General features: G+C 43.9%; 1 protein-coding gene across 1 annotated transcript; it reads left to right on the top strand.

The window, feature by feature from the left end:
- The first annotated feature begins 12,650 nt into the window (after nt 1-12,650).
- On the top strand, nt 12,651-13,637 carry LOC132211728 (olfactory receptor 1J2-like). Its single transcript, XM_059656226.1, has one exon. It carries the CDS (start codon nt 12,651-12,653, stop codon nt 13,635-13,637), a length of 987 nt encoding a protein of 328 aa, XP_059512209.1.
- The last annotated feature ends 282 nt before the right edge of the window (nt 13,638-13,919 follow it).

Here is a 13,919-nt window from a genome sequence, read left to right as displayed (position 1 = left end):
AAAGAGCAATACAGTGGAATGTCATAATGGGGAGGTGACCTAAGAGATGATAGGTTATCCTCCTTCCTAACTATATTTCACATGGCACCCACAGAGGTCATGGCAGGTGGTGTTGAATAGCAGTAAGAGCATTGACCTGGAAGCTAGGACACTTGGGGTCTATCAGTGAACTTGACCAAATATTTAATCCCAGAGTAGGTACTGCTAGGAATCCGAATTTCAGGAAAACAGTTTCTTCAACCCAGATGGTAGAATAAAGCTTTCTCCAAATATGTCTTCTATAAGTTTGACATCAGCTAGTCCTCAAGGAATTATAAAATTCAATTAGTTTTTAGAATAAGAAATTACATGGAGTTGGTCAGGAATTGGCAAAGGCTCTTTGAGGAATAACCTAAGATTGTCCTTAGGCTGGGTTGAATTTTGACAGATGGGAGTTCACTAGACGAGGAAATGAGCAGAGTATTTAAAACAGTGCGAATCATTCAAGCAGGCAGAGGCAATAAGCATATGGGATGCGTTTGATATACAGTAAAGAGCCCTGTGAAGCTTGTTCAATTTGAGAGCAGGGAGGATAACACTGGAAAGATAAAAGAATTTACAAAGCAGATGTATATCTTACCAACACCAATGTATTATCACAGTGTGAATTCTCAATATTCATTTCCTTTTCCCTTCCTTAGTGATTCTTCTTTTCTCCACATGGCCAGAATCTTCACTGAAGTTCCCTTTATAGCTTGGGATAGTGATATAAATCAATCAGGATAGCTAGGTTATGTTGTGGGAACAAACAACCTCAAAAATCTTTGGAACTAAAAACCAAAGGTTTTAGTTTCTTATTCACACTGCAAGTCCACTGTAAAAAAAAAAAAAAAAGTATATGGGTGTTGCCCATTTTATACACTCAAGGATCAAATTTGATAGAGCAGTCATCATTGTAAGCATTAATCATTACTGTCAGAGGCTGAGAAAGACTCTTGAAGATTTGTTCTGACAAATAAATACTTAGGTTCTGAAGTGACTCACAGCACTTCTGACCACAACTCATTGTCCACAACCAATCTCCTAACGCCACCCAACAAAATGAACCCAAGGCACAATCCAACAATGTATTTGTAAAATGGAGAGCCCAAAGTATTCAGAGATCAACATTAATGACCATTACACAATCCTAACAACTCACAAATACATAAAAGTATAAATTTGTTGCTTAATCAATCCTTCCCTGATTGTTATTGCCAATAACAATAGTAAAGTAAGATATATATCCTTCCTGGAATTCTTTTGCCTCAATTAGTTCATCAAGTTTTTACAACCAGCCCTGGCTTGTGTTGTTCAATGGTTAGAATGTCACCTCCCCTCCCCCGCACCCCCCTCCACACACACACACACACACACACACACACACACCAAAGGGTCACCAGTTTGATTCCTGGTCAAGGGCATGTACCTGGGTTGCAGGTTCAATACTGGCCCTGGTCAGGGTGCATGTGGGAGGCAACCAATCATCGTGTCTCTCTCATTAATGTTTCTCCTATCTCTCTCTTTCTTTCTCCCCCCCCCCCGCCCCCTGTGTGTGTGTGTGTGCATGTGTGTGTGTCCTCTCCTCTCTCTCCCTCCCTTCCTCCCTTCCACTCTCTCTAAAAATCAATGGAAAAAATGTCCTCAGGTGAGAATTTACAAAACCAAACTAAAAAATGTTTTTACAACTAGCAGATTTTATGGATTATAAACTTGTGGATAGCAGGACCTAAAGTTGAATACAAGTCCTTTTGCCCTAACAATATAACAAGAAGTTTATAGGGGCCTAATGAAACTCAGGGACACCTAGGGCCCAAAACCAAGGTCCCCACCATTGCTGTCATTATGTTTTCTTCTAATTGTCATGAAGCAACCAGCAATTCATGCAACAAATTTGATTTGCAATAATCTTCATAGTGGTGACCTGGCTGTCACCACTAACTCTTACCAATCATTTGGCTTACGGATGCTGGCCTAGAAGATCTGTACCCTTTCCACTATTTACATGCCATAGTTTTCTCATGCTCAATCAGGTACAATACACCACTTTAGAATATGAAGAATTCCTGGCATATATTAAATAAATAAACTCATTAATTATAGCTTCTGGTAACTTATGAAGTCCTTTGGTACCAGGAAACATATTGTTTCACTTCTATCCTCACTCTGCCATCAGCATCTGATTTCTTTGTCTCAGCAACACACAAGTCACTAAGAAATCAAGATCTTTTATGTGTAAGCCTACAGATATTCCAAAAAGTTCACACTAAAGAGAATTCCAGATAATAAGACCATGCAGTAACATGTCAGGTGGAAGAATTACCAATCTGGCCCTCAGGTTAGTCCTAACCTTCTCAGTCAGAACTATGGTGTCTATCAGAATATGAGGCAATGCCCAAGGACATTCTCTGTCACACTTCAGAAGGTGAACTAATGTGGACAGGTACAATCTGAGGAAGTTAATAAAAGTTTTTCTATCCAAACTAGGTGTACAGAAGTTAACTTGGGAAAATTCTAATAAGTCTTTGGTAGGCACAAAATAAATTCAAAATTGGCATTTTTAACGGAAATAGATAAAGAAATCCTAAATTGCATATGGAAGTAAAAAGAACAAAACAGCAAAAACAATCCTATCTAATAAAAGAGAAAAATGGTAATTGGTGTACGACGATACCCTTTTCATTGGCTAATCAGGGCTATATGCAAATTAACTGCCAACTAAGATTGGCAGTTAACTGCCAACATAGGCGCAATGCTGGGAGACGAAAGGGGAAGGAGGGAAGAAGCTGCCTGCCGCTGACTGCAATCGGAAACCGAGGCGGCAGCCAAGAGCCAGAGAACCGAGCTGCCTTTGCTCGGAGAAGCCAGGCCTCCTTTGCCGGCTTCTGTGATAAGAGAACCTGGCCGCCTTTGCCGGCCCTGGGCCAGTAATGGGAGAAGCTGGGTGGGGCAGGGAAGAGGCGGATGTCTGCCTGGCTTCTCAGATCACTGATCACCAGTGATGGGAGAACACCCAGAGGCGGGGCCAGAGGCCAGGCTGCATAGCTGCCTGGGGACACCATCTGGACCCCAGGGGCGACACAGCCAGGCCCCAGAAGGAGACCCAGGGCCCGGGGCTGCGTCACAGCTGGGGCACGCCATCCGGTCCGGGGGCGATACAGCCAGGCCCCAGAAGGAGACCCAGGCACCAGGGCTGTATTGCTGCTGGGGCACGCGATCCAGTACCTGGGCTGAGGAGACCCAGAAGGAGACCCAGGGGCCTCGCAAGAGGAGAGTCTCCATGGTCAGATGGCGTGGTGTCGGGACAGGAATAAAGACCCGAGGTGACTCAGATGCCTGGCCACAGGGTTAGACCAGCCAGCAGGGCCTTTCAGTTGGGACTGGGGTGGGGGTGGGGCGAGGGAGGCAAGCCAGAAATAGAGAACTACAACTCCCAGGAGGCTTAGCGGCCAGGGCCTGGGTGCCTGGCTGTGAAATCGGATGGGCTGTAGTTTCGCAAGCCACTTTAAACTAGAGGCTTGCAAGGTTGGAAGTTCTGCGTCGGGAGCCAGGGAGAAATGGAGCTGGAGCAGAGAGAGGGGTCCATGGAAGCTGTGGGCTTTGAGGAGTTCTCAGCACCTACCGGCTGGGAGCTGGCGCTGCCTCCGCTGAAGGTGGTCACATCCTGGAGAGCGAGCTTGAGACCAAAGTGGAGTTCGTGTCTGGGGGTCTGGGCAGCTCCAGCCTCCAGGAGTGAGACGAAGAGGAGAAGGCAGCCTGAGGCCAGCAAGGGCGGCGCCAACAGGAACTCAATCGCAGGAAGTACCAGGCGCTGGATCGGCGCTGCAGGGAGATTGAGCAGGCGAAGGAGCGGGTCCTGAACAGGCTCCATCAGATATAGAGGATAACATGGAGACTCCAGCAGGAGCGGAGGTTCCTCATGAAGGTGCTGGACTCCTACGGTGACAACTACCGGGCCAGCCAGTTCACCATCTTACTGGAGGATGAGGGCAGCCAGGGCAGAGACGCCCCCAACCCAGGCAACGCTGAGAACGAGCCTCCAGAGAAAGAGGGGCTGTCCCCGCCCAGGAGGACGCCAGCGCCCACAGAAGCCAGCAGCCCGGCCCCTGGCAAGGGGCCCAGCAGTTGGAAGAGGCGGCGAGTGCCATAGGAAGGGCACTGGGCAGGAGTCCCGCTGACTCCGGAGCTGGCCCCCGTGCAGATAAAGGTGGAGGAAGACTTTGGCTTCTAAGCCCTCGAGGCTCCGGACTTAAGTTGGGTTTCTCGGGGGCCAGACAAGCTGCTGCCCTACCCCACCCTAGCCAGCTCCCCCTTTGACTGACCCCCCAATAAATGGACCCGATGCAAAAAAAAAAAAAAAGCTTACAGAGGCATGTTTATAGGATCAAATAGTATAAATATAGATGTAACAGGACAATAAAAAGAGAACCTGGCTATGATGATAACCTGAATGCTGCCTCTGTGTCATTCCTTCTTTGGGAACCCCTGGACCTGCTGGGGCTGGACCCCAACATTCCTCTTCTTATAAGGACCTCAGTGAGATGGGCTAAGGGTCCCACTGGAACTGCCACAATTTAATGTAATCCCCTCTTTAAAGATCTTATCTCCATATACAGGTACATTCTGAGGTTCTGGGGATTAGGATTTTAACATACATTTTGTTGATTACCCAAATCAGCCCTTAACAACCAGCATGTTTCAGAAAGTAGATTCCTACAGGGTTATTTACCAAACATTCAGAAGTATTTTTAAAAGAGCTAAGCCCCTCGCCCACCGTGTGGGCCCCTCCCAGCGAAGAGCGAAGGCCTGGGTTCCGGGCACCGGAGGAAAACTGGTGCCAGCAGCCAGGGGAAGGGGCCCCCAAGGGGCCCCAGATTGCGAGAGGGCACAGGGTGGGCTGAGGGACCCACCCGAGTGCACAAATTTTTGTGCACCGGGCCTCTAGTGTTAATAATAAAGAGCAAAACTGGAGGCCTCACATTTCATGATTTCAAAATATATTCAAATCTACCAAATCAAAATAGTACAGTACTGGCATAGATACCAATAGAACAAAAGAAAGTCCAGATATAAACCCAATTTACATGAATAGCTAATTTTCAACAAAGGCATCAAGAATACACAATGAGAAAAAATAATGGTGGTGGGAAAACTGGATATATCCAATGCAAAAGAAAGAAATTGGACCCTTATCTTACATTACTCCAAAAAATCAATTCAAAATTGATTAAAGATTAAAATGTAAGACCTGAAACTATAAAACTCTTAGAAGAAAACTTAAAGGAAAAGTTAACTGACATTGGTCTTGGTAAGGATTTCTTGGATATGACACCAAAAGCACAGGTAATAAAAGCAAAAATAGACAAGTGATAATACATCAAGCTAAAAAGCTCCTACAAAGCATATTAAATAATCAATGGAATGAAAAATCTACAGATTCAATGCAATTCCTATCCATGTTATAAAGCCAGCATTACCCTAATTGCAAAACCAAATAAAGACACTACAAAAAAATTTATAGGCCAATATCCCTGATGAACATAAATGCAAAAATCTTCAATAAAATCCTCAACCAAATCCAGTAATACATTAAAAAGATCATATACCATGACCAAGTGAAACTTATTCCAGGGATGCAAGATTGGTGCAATATCTGCAAATCAATAAACATGATACACCACACAAACAAAATGAAGGATAAAAACCACAGGGTCCTATCAATGGATGCATAAAAAGCATTTGACAAAATCCAGCACCCGTTTATAGTCAAATCTCTCAGTAAATACTCATTGATTAAATGCAAGTTAATGTATATGAAAATTTTTGTCACTTGAAAGTATATAAATATGAAAGAATTAAATTACCTAGTAAAGGGACAAAGAAAATTTTGGACAACTTTTGGTCCTCACATCTCTAAAATAAATACATTGTTCTTGACTTCTCCAAACAACAAAGGAGAAGTTTCCATGTGTAATGATTGAGAGCGTGGGCTATGATCACACATATTAGACTAAATCCCAAGAAGTAGGTAATACCTGATCATTTTTAATGTATAGAAAATGATAACACACACACACACACACACACACACACACACATATATATATATCAAGTTATATACATGTCACATATATTATAGATACAGATATACACACGTGTGTGCCATTCTGTCCCCTACTGTACTGTGTGTGCCTACAGAATTTGTGTCATTTATGTTTTTCTATCTTAAAAGCTAAAAAAGTTGAAAAAACACAATTTCTTAATGTAACTGTGGAGATGGTTGAAAATCTGGGAATGTAAGACTGATGTGTAGATTTAATTAGGAAATGTAGGTAAAGTCCTTAGACCAGCACCCAAACGTTCACCAAAATGTTCAGCGCTATTGTGAAAGAAAGTTTGTGGGCTATCTTGGTTTTGGAGCTATTTGATCATCAAGTGGCTTTAAATGGCACCCATCGCTGGAGTGTCCCTGAGTTTACATGTGTGGTTCAATGGGACTGGGTTTCACATTACTTTCAGGCAGAAACAACTGACACAGGTCATCTTCTATTTCTGCCACAGTGAATTATTATGGTTTGGCCTTGGCCAAACTAGAAATTATCTCTCTGTGGTCATTAACATGTAAACTCAGCCAGGCTAGTGTGGCTCAGTGGTTGAGCATTGACCTATGAACCAGGAAGTCACAGTTCAATGCCCAGTCAGGGCACATAGCGGGGTTGTGAGTTCAATCCCCACATTTCCTAATTAAATCCATACATCAGTCTTACATTCCCCTTGCAGGAGGCAGCCCTTCAATGATTCTCTTGGCATCATTGATGTTGCTATATCTCTCTCTCTCCTTCCTTCCTCTCTGAAATCAATAAAAAAAATTTTTTTTAAAGATGTAAACTCACAGAACTGGGTGAATGTCCTCTTGTTTCTGTGCAAGGAGGTCTTGCTGGTTTCTTTAGGGGTGTGATGATTCCTGGAGTCAGAAGAGAATAGAGGGAAGATGCATGAATCCACAGGTGTAAGAAACTAACAGGTATGCAGTTAAAATTCATGGTTTTGCCAGAGATTGACAGTATGAGATATGATGGTCCTGGTCATCCATTCTGCGTTCCTAAGATTCCCACACCTTCTTCATCCCCAGCAGACAGAAGAGCAGCATGAGGCCTGAGAACCAGAGCAGCGTGTCCCAGTTCCTCCTCCTGGGGCTCCCCATCCCGCCAGGGCAGCAGGGCGTGCTCTTCACCCTGTTCCTGGGCATGTACCTGACCACGGTGCTGGGCAACCTGCTCATCATCCTGCTCATCAGGCTGGACTCTCGCCTGCACACGCCCATGTACTTCTTCCTCAGCCACTTGGCCTTCTCGGACATTTCTCTCTCCTCTGTCACTGTCCCTAAGATGCTCATGAACATTCAGACTCAGCAACAATGCATCTCCTATCAGAATGGCTACCATCAACATATCAACAAATGACAAGTGCTGGCGAGGATGTGGAGAAAAGGGAACCCTAATAGAGGGCTGGTGGGAATGCAGATTGGTACAATCGTTATGGAAAACAGTATGGAGTTTGCTCAAAATATTAAATATGGAACTGTCATTTGACCCCATGTTTTCACTTCTAGGAATATATCCTAAGAAACCCAAAACTCCAATCAGAAAGAATATATGCACCCCTATGTTCATAGCAGTGCAATTCATAATAGCTAAGACCGGAAAACAGCGCACCTGTAGATGAGTGGATAAAAAAGCTGTGGTACATTACACCATGGAATACTATGCAGCTGTAAAAAAGAAGGATGTTTTACCCTTTGAGACAGCATGAAGGGACCTGCAGAGTATTACACTAAGCAAAAAGCCAGTCAGAGAAAGACAAGTATCACATGATCTCACTTAAATGTGGAATCTAATGAACAAAATAAACGGATGAACAAAATAGATCCAGCGACATAGAAGCATGCAACATATTCTCGGATCTCTGAGGGAAGGCGGGCATGGGTGGGTGGGTGGGAAGAGATCAACCAAAGAACTTGTATGCATGTATGCATAATCAGTGGATCCAGATAATAGTAGGGTGAAGGTCTGGGGTAGGGAGTGGGGGCAGGCTACAAGGGTTAATGTGGCGAAAGGGGGCATATGTAATAATTTCAACAATAAATTTTTTTAATTTGTTAAAAAAGGATAAAAACAGTGGTTTTGGAAACATTATCATATGCCTTCTGATAATATGTGCTGGTATATCAGCTATAAATTTAAGCCTGAAATATACATACAGACATACTAGTACATAAATATATACATACCAGTAGCCCTGCATAGGAATCTGTGCGCCCACCAGTAGGTCGCTGCTACACTTCTGTAGCTCTCCATGCGTTGCCCCGCCCTCCTGTAACTCCCCCATCCCCCCTCATGTTACCCTGCCCTCTCCTGTAGCTCTCCACCTCCCCGTTGCTTGCTGCCCTGCCCTGTCCTGTAGTTCTCCACAGCCCACTTGTACCTCGGTGCCCCAACCTCTTGCTGATCCATGAACTGGTCTTGATGTGCTTGGTCATTACGCCTCAGGGAGTAACAGCTAATTAGCATGTTCCTCTCTTATTATATAGGATACACACACGGAAGGTAAACATAGTAAAATGTTAACCATTGGGGAATTGGCTGGAGATTGACCAGGAATTCTTAATATCGTTATTACAACTTTTCTATATCTTTAAAATCATTTCAAAATAGAAAGTTGAAAAATCTTTTTTCCCAGCTGGAGCAATGCCCAAGAACAAAGCAGTCCAGGGCATGACTGGAATCAGGGACACTGTCCCCTAGGATGCCAGTCCCGCTGGCTCTTGGACACACAGCTCCCAAAGGCCAGTTAGAAATCAGCCACAAGCTTGGGGACTTGGTTGCAGTCTCTCATTAGCAGTTAAGTGTCATTTCTGGACTCATTTCTCTGGAGTTGCTTAAGGGAAAGGAAAGTCTGTAGAAGTGCCATGTCTACAGATATTGCTTCTGTGTGTCTGATGTTAGGTCTCCTGAAGAAAACCTGAGGAGATGGGCGACAGTCTGGAGCAGAAGGTGTCTGACCTCACCAATGAGGAGCCCAGGTGAGAGGAACTGGAAATGTGCCCTTGGCGATGAATCTGCCTGTGTGCTAGCGGGTTCATTTCTGAGACTCTGAGTCCATGACCCTGTGTGTGTGCACGTATTGTATATGGTTGTGTACGTGCTGTTTGATAGTTGTGTATGTGCTATGAATCTGACTCACAGTCTCATTTTACCATATGTGGACCAAGTTCTCAGCCTCCTGGTGTTAGGTTGGGACTCCTGATTCATGTCTGTGACTGTAAACACTGGCATCACAGCTGAACATCGGGAGTAACACTGTTGTCTGTGCTGCTGGACAAGAAGATGCCGACCTCACCAGGAGCCAAGGTCAGCTCAGATGGAGCTCAGACCTCTGCTCAGTAGTGTGTTGAGGTGCACATGTGAGCTGTGCCTGTGCGTGACACCTCGTGTATGAGAGCTGGGAGTTATAAGATTTTCTCTGTGTGTATGTGACCATGTGTGTGTGACCATATGCATGGGTGTTGGTGGTGGTTTAATGACTGTGCCTATGACTAAATAAACTTAACTGCCCCATGCTGACTGCCCTCCCCCAGCAAGGGGAAGGTCAGATGGAGGGAAGCTCATTAATACATTCTCATTAATAGGAGAGTGTATACTATTTGTTGTAGTGAGTGTGGCTGGGTCTACATATGTGTTGTGTTGTGTGTTTCTTGTAAAATTTTTGAATTTTTTGTGGTTTTGTGTGTTTTTGGTGAAGTGTGTGTAGTGTTTGAGTTACGTATATGTGGTGAGGTGAGTGTTCACTAGGTACATCATGAAACAGGAGTAGGAGTATTGATGTGCATTGTAAGTGTGTTTTGGGCTGAGAGGTGTATTACTGTGTGTGTGTTTGTCCAACTTTCTGTTAATTCTAACTTGTATGAATGCATATGAGTGTTTATGAGATGAACCACATATTGGCTATTCTTCCTTAGGATGTAAATTTGGTCAGGGGTGATGTACATTCTCAAAGCAGCTGTGTGTATGTGTGTGTGTGCGTGTGTGTGCGCGCGCGCTCGTGTGCGAGTGTGTGTGTGTGTGTGTGTGTGTGTGTGTGTGTGTGTGTGTGTGTGATCTGTATTGATGACTCAAGTATTTCCTAAAGTGTCCTCCTTCTGGGGCACCATTACCTAAGATACTCAAATTCTAAGCAACACCCTGGTTCTTGAAATGGATTTGCTATCATTTTTATGTACATGAGTGTGATTGAGCTGCTCATAATTTTCCAACCTTTATTTTTACTAAACGTCCCAGGGAAACAAACACACTAACTAACCTTAACCTCCAGGCATCATGCTGTGTGAAGGTGTTGGGCAGAATTACCATTAAATAGTGATGAGACCTTGGGGAAATTATATAAAACATATGTCTCACTTTCACGTCTATAAACTGGAAATAATGACACTAGTTTTGTGAATATTGCAGAGGCCCTTAGTATAGAGTTATTGCATAAATACATCTTAATGTATTTGAGAATTTTTGTCATTTGGAAAGTAAATAAATATGAAGGAATAAAAATATCTAGTAAAGGGAATAAAAAAATTTTGGACAACTCTGGGTCCTCACAGCTCTAAAATGATATATTGTGCTCTGCTCCTAAGCAAGAAAAGGGAAGTTCCCCTGTGTAACAGTTAAGAGCATGGTTTCTGATCACACAGACATATTAGACAGAATCCCATGAAGTAGCTAACACTTGGTGATTTTTAATTTATAGAAAATGGTAATATATACATATATATATATATCAAGTTATAAACAGTACATATCACATATGTAATAGATACTAATATACACACGTGTATTTGTGTGCCATTCTGTCCCTGCTATACTGCTGTGTGCCTATAGAATTTGTGTCATTTATGTTTCTATTTCGTAAAAACTAAAATAGTTCAAAGAATACAAATCCTTACAGCAGCTGTGAAGAGGTTTTAAAATCTGGGAATGTAAGGCTGATGTGTGGATTTAATTGGGAAATGTAGGTAAAGTCCTTCGCCTGGTACCCAAATGTGCATCTAAATGTTCAGCATTATTATGAAAGATACTTTGTGGACTATTCTGGTTTTGGAGATATTCTGGCCTCAACTGAGTTTCAATGGCCACCCAATTCCAGAGTGTCCCTGAGTTTACAACTGAGGGTCAATGGGAGCCGGAAGGCTCACAGGAGGTCTGACAATACTCCAACAACACCCGCTCAGCACTGGAGTCTCACGTTGCCGGGGTCCAACCCCAGCGGGTCCCGGGGTTCCCAAAGGCGTAGACGGAGTCGGCAAAGAAGGAAGGACACGGAGACAGTGTTCAGTTGATCAGCAGCCTAGCCAGGATCTCCAGCCAGGATCTCCAGCCAAGTTCTGGTCTGGATCTCCAGAGAGGTTCTGCTTCGGATCTTCAGCCAGGTTCTGTATCCATGTTCCCTCGCTAGGTTCTCCAGCCAGGTTCTGTCCAGGTTCTCCAGCCAGGTTCTGTAGCCATGTTCCCTCGCTAGGTTCTCCAGCCAGGTTCTGTCCAGGTTCTCCAGCCAGGTTCAGTCACCAGGTTCTAGTCAGGTTCTCTTGCCAATTTCTGTAGTCAGGTTCAGTCCAGGATCTTTTGCCATGTTCTCTCGCTAGGTTCTGAGGCCAGTTTCTGTCCAGGATCTTTTGCCATGTTCTCTCCAGCGAAGTTCTTCTGTCTCTAGAGAACGTTCTGTGTAGGTTCTGTGCCTAGGTTCTGTCTCTCTTGGTTCTGTCTTCTAAGTTCTCTGTTGTTACATCTGTATTTATACCAGTTGATTCAATCCTATCAATCTCTATTACAAAGGTTAGGGCGTTTCTTATCTCCATTCCAGGGAGTACAGATTATGTAGCTTAAGCATGATTGTTCATAGTTAAAGTGATTAATTAACCACCTGGCACTTAGTTAAGAGGTTTTATTCCTTCCCTAACTTCAGGGGAAAATCCATACCTGGGGAAACAACCTTTCTCAGAGACCTTGGTTAAAACACATAGTGCCAAGAAGGTGAGCAAACATATTAAGAACAGTATGCCATATATGCCAGGTCCTTTGAAACAGCAAGGATGGACCGGCTCCCGGCATCACGTGACTTTTAGGCAGAAACAACTGACACCACTTTGCATGGGCTCACCTTCTATTCCTGCCACAGTGAATCATTATGCTTTGGCTCTGGCCTGGTGTAGAAATGATCCCTCCATGCTCATCAAGATGTAAACTCACAGAGGTGGGAGCCTTGCTTTTCTTGCTCACTGCTACACTGCAGTCCTTAGTAGAGGTTCCGATACAGACGTGATATTAAAAGTAATATTTGAATAAACAGCGAACCCCTCTTCTATGTGATGAGGTCTTGTGACTACTTTGGAGGTTCAAAGTTTTCCTGGAGCCAGACTGGGAGAGAGGAAAGATGCATACATCCACAGGTGTGAGAAATTAATATGAAAATATTTAAAAATGAATGGGTGTCCCAATAATGACAGTATGAGATGAGATGTCCTGTTCGTCCTTTCTAGGTTCCTGAGACTCCGAAGCCTTTTCCTCCCCAGCAGACAGAAGAGCAGCATGAGGCCTGAGAACCAGAGCAGCGTGTCCCAGTTCCTCCTCCTGGGGCTCCCCATCCAGCCAGGGCAGCAGGGCGTGTTCTTCACCCTGTTCCTGGGCATGTACCTGACCACGGTGCTGGGCAACCTGCTCATCATCCTGCTCATCAGGCTGGACTCTCACCTGCACACGCCCATGTACTTCTTCCTCAGCCACTTAGCTTTCTCTGACCTTTCTCTTTCCTCTGTCTCTGTCCCTAAGATGCTCAGGAACATGCAGACTCAGCAACAATCCATCTCCTATGATGAGTGCTTTTCTCAGTTGTATTTTTTCATACTTTTTATTGGTCTTGACAATTTTCTTCTGGCTGTCATGGCATATGACAGGTATGTAGCCATCTGTCAGCCTCTGCACTACACCACCATCATGAGGGAGGGGCTGTGTGTGCTGCTGGTGGCTGGCTCTTGGATTCTTTCCTGTGTCATTGCCCTTTTGCACACCCTCCTCTTGGTCCGACTGTCTTTCTGTGCTGAAAATGCCATCATCCACTACTTCTGTGACCTCGCTGCACTCCTGAAGCTGAGCTGTTCAGACACCTCTCTCAATGAGCTGGTCATATTCACCGGGGGAGGAATGATTTCCTTTTTGTGTATTGGTGTTATTTTGGGCTCCTATATCCGTATAGGGGCCATCATCCTCAGGGTCCCCTCCACTAAGAGACTCTATAAAGCCTTTTCTACCTGTGGCTCCCATCTCTCTGTGGTGTCTTTATACTACGGGACAGCTACAGGTGTTTATCTTTTCTCCTCAACATGGAGTTCCAAAGACATAATTGCTTCGGTCATGTACATGGTAGTTACCCCCATGCTGAACCCCTTCATCTACAGCCTGAGGAACAGAGATATCAAACAGGCCTTAGAGATGTGTGTCAAGAGGATTAAGTTCTTTAAGTGGCAATCACTAAATCCTCTGGTTGCAGTCAGGAGCACAGGGAAATATATCTCCTAAAATTACTGAATAGTCAACATCTCCATATAACTTTAATAAAATATGCATTCTGTTGTCATGTACAGTGTGGTTTATATGTAAACTAGGTCAAGTTTGCTACATGTATTGTTAATAATGTTATATTCCCAATTAGTAATTTTTGCTTGTTCATCATCTCATAAGATATATGCAAAATCTTATGTAAAATATATTGCAAAGTTATAGATGTGGATTTTCTTTTTCTCCTTTGAGATGTGTCAGCTTTTGCTTATGTATTTTTTATGCTATGTTATTGATGACATA

Source organism: Myotis daubentonii, chromosome 11 (genome assembly GCF_963259705.1).
Source record: "Myotis daubentonii chromosome 11, mMyoDau2.1, whole genome shotgun sequence".
Taxonomy (NCBI): Eukaryota; Metazoa; Chordata; class Mammalia; order Chiroptera; family Vespertilionidae; genus Myotis; species Myotis daubentonii.
This window is presented reverse-complemented; position numbering and strand designations above follow the sequence as displayed.